At 42.7% G+C, this 17,328-nt stretch overlaps 2 protein-coding genes and 1 pseudogene across 8 annotated transcripts; 2 read left to right on the top strand and 1 right to left on the bottom strand.

Moving 5' to 3' along the window:
• Positions 1-868: 868 nt before the first annotated feature.
• Positions 869-5,839, top strand: LOC110983094 (protein DPCD-like). Its single transcript, XM_022242036.2, has 6 exons — positions 869-979; positions 1,344-1,424; positions 2,225-2,346; positions 2,840-2,973; positions 3,399-3,501; positions 4,162-5,839. Exons 1-6 carry the CDS (start codon positions 892-894, stop codon positions 4,264-4,266), a joined length of 633 nt encoding a protein of 210 aa, XP_022097728.2. The 5' UTR covers positions 869-891; the 3' UTR covers positions 4,267-5,839.
• trub1 (TruB pseudouridine synthase family member 1) lies at positions 4,146-17,286 on the bottom strand. 7 transcript variants are annotated; one of them, XM_022242031.2, is made up of 9 exons: positions 17,172-17,286; positions 13,406-13,551; positions 12,207-12,388; positions 11,463-11,544; positions 10,871-10,943; positions 10,269-10,408; positions 9,784-9,840; positions 9,396-9,620; positions 4,146-4,280 (listed from the first exon to the last, which is right to left on the bottom strand). In XM_022242031.2, exons 2-8 carry the CDS (start codon positions 13,512-13,514, stop codon positions 9,451-9,453), a joined length of 813 nt encoding a protein of 270 aa, XP_022097723.2. In that variant the 5' UTR covers positions 13,515-13,551; positions 17,172-17,286; the 3' UTR covers positions 4,146-4,280; positions 9,396-9,450. The 7 variants fall into 7 exon arrangements, with proteins under 7 accessions (XP_022097723.2, XP_022097725.2, XP_087001087.1 ...); XM_022242033.2 differs by having other exon boundaries at positions 10,269-10,400; XM_087144961.1 differs by lacking the exon at positions 4,146-4,280 and adding an exon at positions 5,732-9,018.
• Positions 13,543-14,913, top strand: LOC147796998 (uncharacterized; annotated as a pseudogene).
• Positions 17,287-17,328: the final 42 nt, after the last annotated feature.

Raw genomic sequence — 17,328 nt, 5'->3', positions numbered from 1 at the left:
GTCTGAAAAACCATCAACAGTGGAGAGGATGGGTGGACAATTCCCTGGCAATTTAATCCTTTAAACATTTACCTTTTTTCGGGGGGGGGGGTCCAATCACCACCCCTACATGCGAGGAGATATGCCAACTGCTAGTGGGTACCTCTGGAACCAAAATGGTGGATTATGCGTCAATGCACTTGAACTTAAAGCTGCATACCGTACTGGAAACATAATGAACAGCCATTGTAATTCCAAAGTCTGAAGTTGGTGCTACTCTCTCTATATACAAAGCTCCGACATGAAGGATTTCTATAAATTCTAAAAATACGTTCCGTTTAGGGTTTTCAATGCGATACTACGGGATTTTCTTGTGCGTAAATGTGTTTTGCAGCATAAATAGGGCCACGGCACACCGTTATTCAAATCCCCAACATTTTCTTGTGGAAAAAATTAAGAACAATGTCGAGCCCAAAAATGATGAGATCGTTTAAATGTTTGCTAGGATCAACTCCCTGGTGTTGGAGACTAACCAGGCTAAGGGCAGCGTTGCTAAATTACGGTTGAAAATTGTTCTGATAAAGTTATTAAGTGCCGGCAAAAGTAGATGGGGGATTCCATTTGAAAAATGCGGGCTGCGTGCTGGATGTGGAACTGTCACTTTTTGGGGAGTGGGTTTTGCCAATAATTAATATTTGAATTGACTAACCCACTGAAAATTGAAAAGAAATGTACAGATTGCGGATAAGACAATAACTTATTTGTTGTTTTTTGTCCCCAGAAACCCTGGTGATGTCGGCTTGCACATTATTGTGCATTGAAAATTGATGTTACACTTTTCTCAAGGGGCGTGAGGCCGATTGCAATTGCGCCCTCCATTGTCAAAGTCAGTGGTTGCCGTAGAAGCTGAAAATGGCGTCCTCCAGGAAATCAGTTTCTTCCGTAGAGAGCTGGTTGCAAGAATTAAAATCAGCGAAGAAAACCGCCCTAGTCCAAGATGGTAAATAAATATCGATTAAACGACGCTATCACGAATTGGTTTGAAAAAGCAGATTGCATTTGACACGTCAAAATTGATTATTATCATTGGTTATGCTGTTCTCATCTTCTGCTTCGTAGGCCTACTGCTGGTACTGCGCAAACACCCTCTATATAGTCTTACTCTTAGAGACAGTTATATTACATGTATTATAAACGCGCATAAACTCAAATTCCATGTAACTCAGCATGCTCAAAATAACATTGTAAGATTGCCATTGGTAAAAAATTAATCAAAATGAGCAGTGTTTGCGACTGAGGTGAAACCTGAGATATTTTAAGTAGCCTGTTTAATTTATATTTGTTTCTTCCCCTACATGCCCTAGCTTGCAAGAAAGTTCACTTTGTTTTCACAAATGGAGTGGAGATGGTGGAAGAATATGATCTCAAGTCAAATCACCTGCTGGGTAAGTCAAGACTTATGAATGCCAGTACTGCCACAGCTGTACTGAGTGGAGCATAAGTATTCCTCTTTTTGAAATTTGTAGAGCAATAGTATACCTCTTTTCCAAATTAATATAAAATTAGAAAAAGAACAATACAAACACTCCACTCAGTAGAAATAGCACACCAGGTGAAATGGATTTGGTGGGAAGATTTTGCTTTAACATGTTTAATACCCCTTGAAATTTGTCCTTGGAGAAGTGATTTAAAAATCGGTGGAGCTGTGTTGAGAAAAAACCATAAGGATATGGGAAAAGCAGTTGCTGTTGTTATGGAAACTTAGAAAGGTTACGGGTGTACTTTTTTGCGCCAGTCGGGTGCATTGGAAACAGAACCCAGACCAGTGTACAATGAAGGGATTTCGGACTCTATTTCCCTTTAAAAAACCTCCAGGAGTGTGAATCTACCAAAAAAGAAAAGAAAAACGTGCATAGAAAGTAAACATGCAATCTAATTGAGAACATAGAGAAAATGAAGGAAAAAAAAGAATAGAAAAAAGTCATGTATTGATCACTGCACACCGGGACTGCAGAGCTGCAGCTTACATACTGATTTAGCTTATGTAATGCACCAATGGCAACAGCCCATTGAAATCCAATATAGATTGGCAATGATAATTGTGCAATGTCATCGCTGTAAAATTTGAAAGTCGCATTATGGTTGCCATTACAACAGCCACTTCAAATGCAAAAAGACACCAGAAGAATTACTGGAAACTTGCAGTTTTTCTTGGAAAGTTCATCCAGATTTGATGTTTTTCCAGTGAGAAAATGGAGAACCAAGACAACGCTGGGAGCGGCTGGCAAGTGGGAGTTTGAGATTGGCGAGCAGCTCCGCCCCGTCCCGAGTCTGGAGGCAGAACACTTGCGGGAGAGTAACTTAAATGTGAGGTGCACATAGGGTGTATAGTGATAAGTCATCAGTGGTATGGTATAAAATGCGTGTACTCCACTAACACTTTCATAGAAAAAAACTAGAGTGAAATGAAAACTAAGAAGATGTATAAAATGATTTGGAATTTGTGATCGAACATTTGGGTAAATTGCGAGCTCTATTATAATCCGCATTTTTCACTTGTTATTTTGATAAATGGATTTGAAGTGTTCATTTTCATTTCATTGCTGGCCAAAATGAAAAGATGGGGCATTGCGGATGTCGATGTCTGCCCCGGTGGTCAGGTTCAGACACATAAACATTTCTTGACCGGGTATGACATGACGGAAACCTCCCTGCCAACTCCCCACCTGACACACCCACAACGGGGGACATACATGTACCTCATATCAACTGCCAAGTTTGACAGTCGTAGTTGACATACAACATAATTTCCATGCCACTGACATTCACAGAATGCGTGTCCACTGTGTTTCTCCCTCAGCCCATCTTTACGCGGAAGGATAACAAGCAAAACTTCCAGTGGAGAATCCGGAACCTGCCGTACCCAATTGATGTGTACAGTGTCACTGTAGACAGTGAAAATAGAAGCTGTATTGTTCGAACCTCAAACAAAAAGTGAGTAGACGTGGTCGGTTTTCATCATTTGTCCTTCCCATCATTGCACTTCTCAAACAGAGTGGTTCTGGAGAATCTTGGTGGCAGCAAATGTGATATCTGCAACTTAACCACACTGGCAGATTGTTCTCTCAAGCCTTTTCAGTTGGTAAAGAGAACTGACTAGAATCTTATTTATGTACACTGCCATTAGAGCTATCCAGGCCTGTGCTGGTTGCCTTCCAGTGAGTCAACGTCTGTGATCTGGGGTGCCAGTCACAAGGCATTGTTAAACCCATGCATTGAGGAATCATGAAGCCCAAATGCGGTTTGTACCCGTTTGGCTCCTGAGCCTCTATATGTCACTACTGTTTGCCAACCTGACCCCCCAACCTGACCCCCAATTACCTGGAAACACTTCAGTTATGTGTGTTTGTCTTTCACAGGTACTACAAGAAGTTTTCCATACCAGACATGGACAGGGCTGGCCTTATGTTGGACCAGTCAGCGCTCACCCTTGCGCACGCTAACAACACATTGATAATTACGGTGAGTTACCTCTACATGAGGTTGGGCTGGGCCCTCCTCCTAATGAGGAAGATCTCATGTGCGGTATTTATGGCACACGTCATGGCTTGGATGCACTGTCAATGGCTGATGGGAACACGGTGATACTGACAGCTAGTTACCTCAGTGTGAGGTTGGCTTGGGCAGGCTTAAAGGTGGCCATATCAGAGCTTAGACTGATAACCTCACGAGAAAGATCTGATGTGAGGTTCAATTAGAATCCCTCACGGCAATGGCAGCAGGTTACCTCAGTGTCGGGTTGGGAGATTGAAGAAGCCTTGTTTCAGCCCAGAGGGCTCCAGTGGCAAGGGACTTCATGTACGTGTAACACAGGGTCTAATGTAAGGGTTCACAACAAGAAACTCATGGCCCCAGCATGTTAGTAGCTGATTGAAGCAATACGCTTGGTGGCACTTGGCAAAGTATGAAGCTGGATATTTTAGAAGCAGGTTCTTGCTCCTTTTTTTGCATTTTGTACACAAAATTAGAGCAGGAATTCACACACGTTGTCCCCATGGTATTGGGGCGAGAATTTATGGCTTTTTATTAAAAACCCTGAAAAGCCACAATATTTTTACTGTCACTGCTACAACCCCATTGCTGGATGTTCCATGCATTTTTCTTCATCCACCAATATCACAGTACAAGAAGCCCCAAGAAATCTTGAAGATGGAAAGGCTAGTCCAGCAGGAGATACAGAAGATCAAGGCTTCCAAGGATGGAGATGTGGAATGCAATCCAAGCTGAAGGGTGACGGTCCCCTGGGTAGAAAAAAAGGGGAAACCCCTGGGTAAAAAAAACCCAGGAAACCTCACACAAACGTATTGCAATTCCAGTAAAGAAAGATGGCTTTCCCCTCCCCTTTTAAAATGTTGACGTGGAACGTGAAGCAAATGAATAAGTTCTGGTGTCAAGCACATCACACATGGACTGTTGAAATATGCCGTCAGTTGTAAGCAAGCTAAACCCTCAACCGTCCACACAGTATCCCTTTTTGTTGGGCAGACTTTTAGTTCAGGTTGGCTGCAATAGCAGATAATCCGCATGGAACTCTTTTGAGCTGCCAGGATTCTCGGTGTATAGAAATAGCCTGGCAAAGGGGTCTGTCGACTGTACCTCATAGACGTTCCTGCCTGCCAATTTCTACTACGTCAAGTCATGGCTGAAACAACCCAAGAACCTGAAAGTGAACCTTTCACAAGTCCACAAAGTTCAAAATGAATACTTTTCATGCTTTATAACCAATCAACTGTCTTGTGTTACAGCACACACAAGAATGGTCATGTTATTTCAATTTCTACTCATCCTGATCTCTATTGTTACGCATCCCTGAGATGAATTAGCATCAATTCAACATCAATAAATGACTGCTGCTTGCTTGCTTGATTTTTTTGTACATTTCAAAGACTGAATTCTTGATTGATCTATAAAATTTAACAAAATGTTTATTGACTGAAGCTGGGTTCCCCCAATGTTCTGGTGCCTCCCCCTTCACCCAAAAATCAAAGGGAATACACCCCCTGCCTTACAGGTTCCACAGTTTCCTCTGAATAAACCAGTCCTGCATTCTGTGGCCGACCTGAGTGGTCAAAACAATATGCCCAAGTGAAACGTTCCACAAATTGCTCATATCTATTATCTATTTAAAAAAAAAATTTCCCCGGTGTGTTAGAGGTGGTAGTATTGGCCCCGAAAGGGCGAGGTGGTCACTGAAGTAAGTGAAGTTGGCTGCCTCATGTTTGAATTGGCACGAGAGACCCTTGACTGAAGTGTTTTTTTTTACATTAACTTGGATAAGGTGGAATGTTGGTGAACGTAATTATACATAGAGCTCAATGCAAGTGTCAAATTTTTCGACCAGGTTGTTGTGACGCCAAGACCGTCTTCCAATACTCAACTTTGGCTCCGTCTCAGGCTTCAACTGTTTTTTTACTAGCTGACTTTAAAGCTGTAAGCGCAGTAATCAGTCTAATAGTGCCACAAAGCATCAAATAAGATGCAAGAAAGCCAAAAATTACAGTAATCCAATGTAATTTAAATACTTCAGGCCCACAATCGGGGATTGGTTCTTGGAATGAAGCCTGAGATGGAGATGAAGTTGAGTATTGGAAACGGGCCCAACTTGTCCCAATCAATTACCGACAGAAATTCAGATTATGTTAAGGTGCACGTACCATAACATCATGCATGTACACATTGGAACACTAGGAAATCTTTCATTAATCTGCATTGTATTTTATTTCATTGCATTGTTATCTGTACATACTCGTGTATACATTTGTATTCTTGAAATAAAAGATTTCGAAATGTCACGAAGAAATTGTTATTTGTCTTATATGCGCAGATAAATAGCTCCGATTATTGCAGTTTTGGAACTTAAAGTAACTTTGTGAGTTCAGCAGGTTTTGGATTATGTTTTCTTTTCTGGGCCAATTGGAAGGTTAAAGAACTGACACACATGAACGTCTCAGTCAGGGTGGTTCCTGGTTTGAACCCCACCTTCACAGAGTCAGGTATGGAAAGGGTTTCTTTAGCAGGTGTCAGTGTTGCGCAATTTTCCTAACAACGGAAGTTCCTTTGGTCGAAACTGCCTTTTGCTGGTCCACGAACGATTATGATTCATGAAATGCACGTTACAGTCGTGTTGCTTCCAGCAAAATGAACACTCCCGACCAACCTGGCTCCGTTCAATCAATGAGGGGGTACTTTCTGCTCTAGGTGGATAGTTTTGGGATGCAGTATCCCAATTCAAGGCAATTCTCTGCCAGGCCGAGGTGCTCAAAAAGAACCCGTGCAGTTTTTTCTAAAAAGAGGAGTTTGTGTGGCCCAAGAAATAGTGGAACTCTGTAAATACGACCCAGGGTCAACTCCCTAGATTAAGGTGCTCCCATCCAAGGGCAAAAAAAAGAGAAAAATGCTCTTGTAAATTGTCCAAAGAGCCCGAGAAAGTGGAGGGGTGTCACTTGAAAAATGACTGCTGGCAGACTTGGGACCTTTCACTTTTTTTGGGTGGGGGTGTTAGTTATTTGATGGATAATGAAAACTCTCATTGGTTAACATACTAAAAATTGAAAATCAAATGAAATCTGAACGACCAAACAACACTCTATTTTTTTTAAAGAGGCTTGAGGGACTTTGGTTGTCCACACTTGGGCTTTGAACTTGGGATCGGTCATTCCCAAATGGGTTAATGGCTCATGCCATACTGTGTTAAAAGCTTCATACCCGATTTGTTTCTTTACAAGTGTCTACAGAAGGAACTCATCGTCATTTGAAGCTTTCCCTTTATATATGGTGTGGCATGTAAGAGAAGCTACAATCACCTTTACAAACTTGTCAACCCTTTCGGCACAGACTATGATTCCCTGCACAGCATTCTGGGACGGCGTTTGAAGCCTTAGTTGCAAACTGTTTCATTTTCTCAACAGCTCCGTTACTGTTTTTGAGGGTTGCACTGACTTCAGCTTTTGCCCAATGACTTACGTCATCATCGAAACGATTTTTCAGTTGTTGTCTTTGCCTGTCAGTTCTATATGCTTGTTGGGGGAACATAGTTGGGCTGAAGTTGGCATTACTGACTGCAGAACATAAAGACCTATTCAACTGAAGAGAGTCTGGTTGCTCCACAGCATCCGTGTCGGTTCTGGTCCTCGTGTGGGACTTCAAACCAGCTGCCAAACACCGGTCTGCACCGTAAGCACTCTTACTAGCAGGGGCTCCTCACTTCATAGAATTTTCTCAGCACACCGTACTCCCCCTTGCTTTCTCGTCTACCATGTTAAATTGGGAAGGGCGTGTAGCTGTGCCTCCTTTGTGGCTGGGGTACTTTGTTCAGCGCCCTTCAGCTTGCAGCATATCTCGACTTTTGCAGATTTTCTTTTCAGGAGGGTAAATGATCACAAACTTTGAACAGGTGACCTTTTCTCAAACGGTGTCTCTTGTTTTTGTGGCTGGTACAAAGAGAGTTATCATATTGTCTGTCCATCTCAAAAGCAATCGGACACTCGCTTTCAAATCCCTGCAATTCGTGGATGTCTTTCACCATTCTCCTTTTTTGTAGTCATGTCTTCCAGATTCTCTTGAGTTATAATTTCACCACGTTTGTGTGCCATTTTTTGCAGTCCCCATCTTGATTGAACAGCCATGTCCATAGCTGTCAGGAGCCTCCTTGCACCTGCCACTGCGATGCCCGTGTTGTAGAGCCTCACCTGAAATGTAATGTTCGGAGTAGCAGTACATCGGCCAGGCCCCTTTTGAGGTATTTTGGTGTACAGTTTTTGTCTCTGTATCATAAATCCACACTTGTTTGCAGTGCATCGCTTCCGAAACAGCCAAAGCTCTGCATTCTTCTGCCTCTGGCATGAGTTCAGGTTGGCCATCACTCCCGGGATGCAGTCTTTGATGGTAAAGTGTAGCCTGTGAACCCAGCTGCAGTGCTGAGCGTAAACTCACAAAGTGATATCCTCCTGATTGATTTGTTCCATCCTTGGGCTGGAGCTGGTGGACTGGAGTAATTTCTGCAGTTTTCGGTCAGAGTAGCATCACGTTTCTACACTTGGTCTGTGCTGTCGGTAGAGGCAGAAAAACCCTCTTCCATCTTTAGAAACAGATAGCTCAAGCTGCTTAAATGTTGAACATACCAAGGCTTTTCTGTCTCAGTTGCATCCTCACGGGCATAGCGCAGAGTTTTGGGTGACAACTCATGCTTGCGTTTGAACCAAGTTTTTTGTTCTTAAAAATTCCCCGTCTAGCTTGACCCCTATTGTACCAGAAAATATTTATGGCTTGCTCAATGATTTTCTTTGGGTTGCTTGAAATGGTTTTATCTTGAAATGACTGGTATCACACTTTTATTAATTTTGGTCCATAGTGATGGGTAGTTTTGTTTGAAATGGTTTCCAAGTGAAGGTCACCAGATACGTCACAAGTGTGTCTGTGTGTGTCTCCATAAGTATGCAACTTGGACAGGCTGATGTTCCTCTGGAGGAAAATAACCTGATTGTTTCTGTGTGACGCCAGGGTCACATTTCAATAAGGGGATTGTTAGCCACTGTTTTCAATATGTGCTACATGTATTACGATCAGATCGCAACTTTGTGATGATCAAGCCTAATGGCTTGCTATCAAAATGTCCCATTTCCCTATTTCAAATCAGACTTTTGTAAAAGTTCTGAAGGCAAGCATAGGAGCTCCGTTCTCATTTAGAATTCATTTCAGATGTAGATGGTAGTGGTGGTCATGCTAATGGGGGATCTACGGAAGGCTTTTTAATTCAAACTTTAATTGACTAAGGAGAAACTTTTTCAATACTTCTTCCTTAACATTGAAACCTGATTCCCACCCCCATTTTTAGTGAAGTAAATATTCCAATTAATTTAGAAACGGCATAGAAACCTTATGAAACTTACAGACACACGAATCAAACAAGCTGCCAAACCCAGCAAACCATGGACTGGAAGGTGCTAGTTCATTATGACAGAACACTGCTACTGCGGTGCTCTGTTGTGAGAAAAGACAGTCTTTGCTGGCTCAGACTGTGCAGATTGCTACAGGCTGACCGTGAACAATTTGCTGTTTATGTTTATGTTTTTTAATGATGGGGGCAGCTTCCCTCAGGGGGCCCCAGGCTCCCTCAGAACCCCCCCACACACACACAATGGGCCCCTTACGGTACTTTGGTTGCCTGCACTGGGGCTGTGAACTTTGTTGATTTTACACTGTTCTCGACGGGGCATGAATTAGCTCAGTGCACCCTTTGTACTGGTCAAAAAGCATGACATAGACTTGATACATGCACTGATCAGTAGCTTTCTCAACTCGCACTGCAGAGTACTCAACGAGATCTCAACATCTCAGGATGGGTACATTCCACAAACCTTAGTTCGAAGGGCTGAGTTTCTTCTCTTGCTTATAGTCTCCTCTCACTGGCATTCAATGAGGCCCAAAATGACTCTCCAACCCTGACATTTCAGAGAACCTTCTGACTGCACGGCAAATGTGCTCAAACGTCCACCTGTCCTCCGCCAGTGCGTGGTTTGCAAGGGTGAACGGTCCTTGCTGAGTGCGAGTGAGCTCTGCCAGGTGTGCGTTGGTTCTTAAATCTGCAGAGGTCAGAAACGTTCAACCTTGAATGATAGCATAAATGTAGTAAAAGGAAAAAATGAGGATCTTAAGTTTTAAAACAGCATCCTAGAAAACGGCAAAAAATAATCCATCATCCCTCTTCCCCTAACGGGCAAAACCTGGAGGAAAAACCCTTTTTACCTTGGCCAAGGTCTTCTATTAGTTGTCTGACATAAAACCCTCCTCCACAGTGGACATCTGGAAACAAAACACAGAGAACTATTTGAATATCGTCTCGTGATATTACTATTTGCATATTTGCATTTGTATTCTAAAATGATGCGTCCAAAAGCTGATATGCAAAAACCTAAATACACAATCAGTAACTGAAGGTTTCCATTTGCTATAGCAATGCCAATGTGTGCACGTATGTGCATATAATTTTACCTTGACTTTTTAAATAGGATTTTATCGATACCCGATGCGCACTGCATTCAGAGTACATAATTCAATATTCAGTCTATTTGATTTCCAATGTTCTACAAGCACACACATGGATTAATAATGTCTCTGCCCAGGACAGTGTGAATTTTTACCTGCACGAAGGATGAGAAGTAAGCCCTCTAGTGACTCCATGGTCAAATCAAAGAAATAAACAGACAGGTAATTACTGCTGAATTACTTGCCCAGAGTGAAATACGGAGGGGAAAATTCCACACATTTGAGACTGTGGACGTTCACGGGTCTGGCTGGTTTGGTCATGACAGTTTTGCCACGGAGGGCCAAGTCGGACATTCGAACGCCTCCAATCTTGAGAGCTGAGTACCTTGTTTGCATACGAAATAAGAGAATACGTAAACACATGCAGACCTTTGCAGAAGTGTGCCATCACGGGCCTGTACAAACAGTGCAAACGTTGACAACTTCTCAGATGAATTTTGGGGAAATCAATAGGGAATCCTTCCCTGGAAGCTTGCCACAAGCAACGCACAAGGTTTGTGGCATTTCAGCTGGTAACCCATTTTTGCTTAGCAAACCGTTTGAGCAAATTTCTTTCCCCGGTAGCTACACAAAGTTTGCATCCAATTTCAAATTGCAAGCTCCCTCTTTTCAGCAACTCTGGGCTTGTTTTCTTGGACCTAATCACAAAATGCCTTATGACCACATGCGATTTGACATTTCAATTACATACTCATGACACCGATTGTTATTCACACCCTGGGAAAAAGCCTGATTCTTGCAGCACAACGACACAAAGTGAGACTGCACCCAATGATAAATGACTTACACTGGAGGCACCTGCATCGTATCACCTACAAAGGGCTGAAGTGATGATGCTATCATTTCCTTAGTAACATGATCTGCAATGTTAACACACACACACACAAATTACAAACAAGGTATTTATCTATCCCCAAGATTGTTTGCCGTACTGGTTGTATGGGCCTCTGTACCGATGACGTCACACTTTCTTTACTTGTGCGCTTTCCTGAGGAGCCAGTGGGGGCCATGGTCCTCTGAGCAGCATAAGAAAGCACACACGTAAAAAAAAGTGTGGCGTCACCAATAAAGAGGTCACTGGGTGCTCAGACGATGTGCAACAAGATGTTTGATACCACATTGATTACCAATATTTGCGCTGCCTAACTTTTAGCGCCATATCTCTCTGCGCATTACTTTAGGCATAAGGAGAGAAGCTAGTGGGAACTTGCTATGAAAAATTGTGTTTCATACTGATGACTAAATGCATCATAATGGAGTATAAATGTGGCTATGCAAACGGCTCCACAAAGTACATAATTCATGGGAGAGCTTTATCCCATTTCAATTTGTGCAATGAATAATCATTAAACTTGGAGGTTACCACACATTGGGCCTACCTGCTGGGGACTGCTGCACGACTTTCCCCAAGGCATCCTGCGTGTCTGTGGATGAGCCTAGACAGCCGACAGCCAGGTATCTCTGAAATAGGAATGAGGAAATCTTAGGCCTCTGGACTCCTGAGCCTTCAGACTATTGGACTCGTAGACTAATTAACAGTTGAACAAATAAGCCTTTGGACTGTTGCCTTTGGACTACTGAATCTTTGGGCCATTGAATCTTTGGACTATTGACCTTTTGGGACACTGAACCTTTGACTTTTAAACTTTCAGACTACTGAACTTTTGTTTGGACAAATAAACCTTCAGAAAAATGAACTTTCAGACTGTTGGCCTTTGGACTACTCAACCTTTGGATTATTGAATCTTTGACCCTTTAGACTGTTGAACCCTAAGACTATGGAACTTTTAGACTGTTGAACCTTTGGACTATTGAACCTTTGGACTATTGAACCTTTAGACTGTTGAACCTTTGGACTATTGAACCTTTGAACCCTCAGACATGGAACCTTTGGACTATTGAACCTTTGGATTATTGAACCTTTAGCCTGTTGAACTTTTGGACTATTGAACCTTTGAACCCTCAGACTATGGAACCTTTGGACTATTGAAGCTTTGGACTATTGGACCTTTGGACTATTGAACCTTTAGACCGTTAAACCTTTGGACTATTGAACCTTTGAACCCTCAGACTATTTACCTTTCAGAATACTGAGCAGGAACTATTGTGACAGCCAGTCTCACCTTGTTCCCCTTCAGCAGGGACGCCAGCTGCTTTGTCCCCCGGCCTATCCCTATGACCAGGACCCCTGAGGCATTGAAGTCCAGGGTCCCACCATGGCCGATCCGGAATCTTCTTGGTGGCCTGTCGTTTGTGTTCCGGGCTCGGCTGCTGCTGTTAAACTCGAGCAGCTGCTGCCTTTGCTCTGCAAACATTGCAAGTGAGAAACATTGAATGGACAGGCAGCAGTCCAAAACTAAAGGCAGGTCTAGAACTAATTTTTTTTTTGAGCGGGGCCAAAAAATCTTGAAATTCTTTTCTTTTCTGTAACCTTTATGGCCTTACTGGGGGGACTGTTTGTAAACATGCTTTTGAAAGGAAGGTGAATGGAACACCCCAAAATCATCTCTCTCATTTTTCTCCTCCCATTTTTAAGGTCTTTTTTGGGGGGGAAGGGGCATGATCCCTGTTGACTCCCCTGGATTTGCCCCTGCTCAGAACTGACCAGTCTAAGGAGGAAATTGAGTAATGCAACACTTTTACAAATTAAATACCCTGATCCTTTAAAACCCAAGACCAACAAAATTTCACTTTACTTGTTATCTGAGACATACCTTATGCATAAGGAAATATACACCACTTGTGTTTGGTCAATGACAACTAGGACCTTCAAAATAAAAAGCCTTCTGCATAATGCCTTCCATTAGCAAACAGCCAGAGATATTTGACTGCAAGTGTAGATCCTGAATAGACCTTTTCACTAGTAAATTCATAATTATGTACGCATGCACACAAATGGCCTAGGCGGCAAGGGCCATTGAAAATGTATCAGGGTACGATTTTGATAATTTTCTCTAAGGTTTTCTGGCTTTGTTCAGTTTGTTCTGTAGAAAATCCCATTAAATCATTTTTGCTATTAGTTTCTAATCTAATTGGGATTTTTCCCACTTAATCTCGAGCACAGAGGAAAAATCATGATTATAAAGACTTTTTACAGAGCACTAAAAAGCACGCTGAGATTAGATCGAAATTGCAGCCCTGTACATTGTTAATGGCCCTTGCTGCCAAGGCCATTTGTGCGTATGCATAAATAATTATGAATTTATTAGTGAAAAAAGGTCCATTGCGGTGAAAAGAAGACAAAAAAAGGACAGACTCTCTGACTAGAAAACTTCTTGTTGCAGGTTCAGGCGGTGGTCATTTTAATAGGTCTTATACCTACCTCTGACCAGAACTTGCTTGAGTTGGTTGACCACTCCTGCAGAAGTGATGCCCTTTGGTTTGACCACTGCAAAGAGACCGTTCAGATCTGAGACCAGCAGCTTCATCATACAGCATAGACACCACGCTTACTGCCAAATGTCAGTCCTGAAGAGCAAACCAGGCACCCAGTTCAACACACTCACACTAATTGCCCTTAAAGGGGAAGCAGTATTAAAATATATGTTCATGTATCATCTCTTTTCCGCAACACAATGGTGCTTTTCCAAATAAATTCAGTAACCAAGAGCACCCTGCTCCTTAGTTAATGGGTTCAAAATTTTGATGGTTGTACTAGCACCCTAGTCCAACTGACAACCAGTAGGTCTCAAAACGAGCCAAAAAAGGATAGCAAAGACTTGACAAAATACCTTCAAATCCAAATACCAGCTTCTACGATAAATCCAACGTAGTAATGTCTCATGTGACTGTCAAAGTAAAAAACAAAAAGCACAGCGCATTTGGTCTGCTTTAACTTGAGTAATGCAAGCCATGGCGAGCTTCAGCGTGACTAGGGCTTACTTGAGCTAGATCTGTTTCCCACGCTATCTAAACCTCACTACTGGCCTTTGGTCTCATTTTAGGGCCTCCTTCTTTTTTATTTTCGTCCTCTTTGAGATGGTCATCACGAGCATTAGGGCTGAAGTTACTGCAGGATCGCATTCAGGGGAAAGTTGATCCCGAAGTTACCAGGCCAGGACCCGCTCCTCTGTCCAGCCTTGAGGAGGAGAACAACCTGGTCAGTCACCTGAAGAGGATGGCTCTACTAGGCTACGGATACAGCTGGGCTGGAGTCATTGATATAGCCACAATTTATGCAGTCAATCTTAATAAAAGGGATGAAGATCATCCACTTAGTCTCAAGTGGTTCCGTAACTTCATGTCGAGATGGCCTGAGCTGGGTGTGAAGAAGCCACAAAGCCTTGATCTGTACAGAACAAAGGCAACATCTGAAGAAGTGGTGAAGGCAGACTTCACTGAGCTTGAAGAGGTAATGACAAAATACAAATTGAAGGATGCACCAGAGCGCGTCTTCAGTGTGGATGAGACGGGTGTCAAACAAAACCATTCCCCACCTTCCATCGTCGGCTCAGCCTCATCATCCAACCCCTACTTGCCGTGACAAGTGGCAAAGGAACGACTGTTACCATTATCGGTGCAGAAAATGCTCTGGGACAGCAACTACCTCCATACTTTGTATCCTGGTTCCCAGGATGAGACAGGAACTACTCAACGGTTACTTACCTGGTACAGGTGGGACCATTATGGCTGGTCCAACACTTCCATCTTCATGACATACCTCTCATCGCACTTCTTGAAATACGCCAATCAAAAGACGAAATGATACTCCTTCTCCATGATGGCCGTCGATCTCACATCAACCTAACACTGATTGACGGGGCAAGAGACCAAAATAGTTTGCTTTTTGTCACCGACAACTGCGGGCCAACTCCATGACAGAGATCAACTGATACACAATCTGTGAGACTGCATGCAATGTACATGTATACGCAAACGCCCTTTCGCCTGAGAACTTGAGGAGCTCCTTTAACCCTAACAGTCCCAGATCCTCCAATTTCAATATAATTTTACATACACCCTAGGGAGTTAGGGTTAAAAAAGCTGGAATCTACCCACTGAATAGTGATGCAGTTGATCACGCCTTGTATGCACCAGCCAAAGCTCTAAACTTTGAGAACAGGAAGGTGATGTCTGTCAGGTGGTTGGTGACCATTCATCTGTCAACCTTCCTGATTCATCAAGGCCAGATCTGTTTAAGGAGAGAGAGACTCAACAGGACAACAGAAAAAGGTACATGTCACTCTCTTTGTGATTATTCACTAAATTGTTTTTCAAATCCCAATCGCTGTTGTGAACAAGCCAAAGTTTTTTCTCTATTTACTGAAAGATCCCGAAAAAGAGGCGATGCCTGAGCTCGGTTGTGTCGGGCAAGGTCATCACAGAAGATGTCTCGAGAAATAAGATCTCAGAGTATGAGGCCAGCAACGAAACATCATCCAAAGGGAGAACAAAACCAACCAAGCCCTGCACAGCTTCTCCGTCTGAGCCTGGTCCAAGTCGTTCTCCTGCTTGGGAATACAACATTGCTTCGGCTACAGCACCACCAACGCCAACTGATGATGATGACAATAGTGATGTAGATATTGATGACAGTAACAAGCGCTGTGTTTGCCACCGATTTTGACCCACTGAACCCACCAAATCAATCCACCTAGTGTCGTGTGGCCAGTGCATGATTGTAAACTGCTTGCACTGGACACACATCAAGTACAGTTGCAGTGTCACCCGTCTAGAGACAAGGGCTACATTTCATTGTCCTTGCCACGGTCTTCCTTGCCTCCAATCCACAGCAGAGTAAAGTTTCTGATTTCCAAGGGACGATTATAAGCACACATTGTAAGCACTAAACATGTTTGTTTCAGTGTTACAAATAAATGATGTGTGTTCAATTGAAAACATTTTCCAATTCATCACTTTCAATGGTTTCCTGTTCAATGAAAAATAAACACAGGCTTACAGTTGGAAAAAAAAATAAAGCAGTGTGAAACGTTTGCAGTTGAAAGCAAATAAACACCTGCAATAGTTTTATCTCTTTATTTCTAATTTGAAATTTAAAATCTTAATAATATTTTGCGAGGTAAAGAGAAGTTGGTTTGCAAAAAGACGACTCCCCATGGTATAGGACGAGATGAAGTTGTACAGCAGGCACCGTGCTGCTGCAAATATTTATTTTACATATGGCTTTACTTGGGCACCATACCTCCCATACAAACCTTAAAAATACAGTCACGGATATCGATGGGTGGCGCGTTCATGAGAGCATCAGAGATCGCTCCATTGTGCAAAAGCCGTGAACGTTTTCAAGTTTTGATAATTGTTTTCACATTGCCTGTGACTGAGGGATGATGATTAGGTTATTAGTTGGCATCTTGCATTTGTTTGTATTTTTCAAATTAAAGAAAAAGCCTTAAGTTATTCCCTCGAAAACTGGTCTCTGGTGGATATATGTAAAGACACTCATTCTCCAATCAAAGTACATGTGAAGACATGAATTCTCAACAGAAAAAAGTACGTCTGAATCTTTGGCTGACCTGCTGACCAGTCTCCAAAAATGTGCATTATGTTCTGCAAGATAACAAGACCAGCATGTCTGATTTTCACAAAACTGGTGTCAAAACTTAACAGTCATGACAGTCGTCACATACTGCAGCGTGAATACTCGAATATTCGATAGAATTGACGGTTGAATATTCAATTAGTGAATTGACTCAGCCCCAGTCATCACAAACTCCAAATTTTCATAATTTTGCCAGAGACAGTCCAAATTGTCCACATTAGGGGCCTACATCATCATGATGCATAATGGGGCAATTTAGGCCTACAGTATCCCAGGCTGGACGTCTTCATTACATTAGTCGTAATTGTAATGAAGACGTCGTCCAACTTGGGCTTGGCCTTCACAGTATAGACTACATACATGTACCACTGACACAGGGCCTACAACTTTGTACAAGTCGAGGTCTGAACATAACGTAACATGGTGAAGTGAAGGCGAAGCCTAGCGCCTGACCTAACTGAAGTTAATGATTCCTCAACTGCATACGCTTGCTCAGTCCACGCATTTGACAGGCCTTACACGGCTTAAATGAATTTTCCGAGATAAGTGTACGAAACTTTCTGGGAATTTACATGGGAGCAGGACTTACCATTCCTAAGATATCTGAGAGAAAATCTGAGTGAGAATTCAAGCCCCACATACTGTGATGCCTGTACACACCGTGGGAGCTAGAGACCCGTACCCGCGCGCGTGTGGTCGACGCGATTCGATGCAGTGCGCCACCACGAGGTATCCACGATAGGCCC

The sequence above is a fragment of the Acanthaster planci genome, linkage group LG13, assembly GCF_054643075.1.
Source record: "Acanthaster planci isolate LZ-2023a linkage group LG13, COTS_SCS, whole genome shotgun sequence".
Lineage (NCBI taxonomy): Eukaryota > Metazoa > Echinodermata > Asteroidea > Valvatida > Acanthasteridae > Acanthaster > Acanthaster planci.
The sequence above is the reverse complement of the archived record's forward strand: the minus strand, read 5'-3'. Positions and strand labels throughout refer to the sequence as shown.

Coding starts and splice junctions, on each gene's coding strand:
- LOC110983094 (XM_022242036.2), top strand. CDS start 892: ATGGCGTCCTCCAGGAAATCAGTTTCTTCCGTAGAGAGCTGGTTGCAA. Junction 2,974..3,398: donor GTTCGAACCTCAAACAAAAA/GTGAGTAGACGT, acceptor TGTCTTTCACAG/GTACTACAAGAAGTTTTCCA. Junction 3,502..4,161: donor ACAACACATTGATAATTACG/GTGAGTTACCTC, acceptor CCAATATCACAG/TACAAGAAGCCCCAAGAAAT.
- trub1 (XM_022242031.2), bottom strand. CDS start 13,514: ATGATGAAGCTGCTGGTCTCAGATCTGAACGGTCTCTTTGCAGTGGTC. Junction 11,545..12,206: donor CCCTGCTGAAGGGGAACAAG/GTGAGACTGGCT, acceptor TTCCTATTTCAG/AGATACCTGGCTGTCGGCTG. Junction 10,409..10,870: donor ACGATGCAGGTGCCTCCAGT/GTAAGTCATTTA, acceptor TATGCAAACAAG/GTACTCAGCTCTCAAGATTG.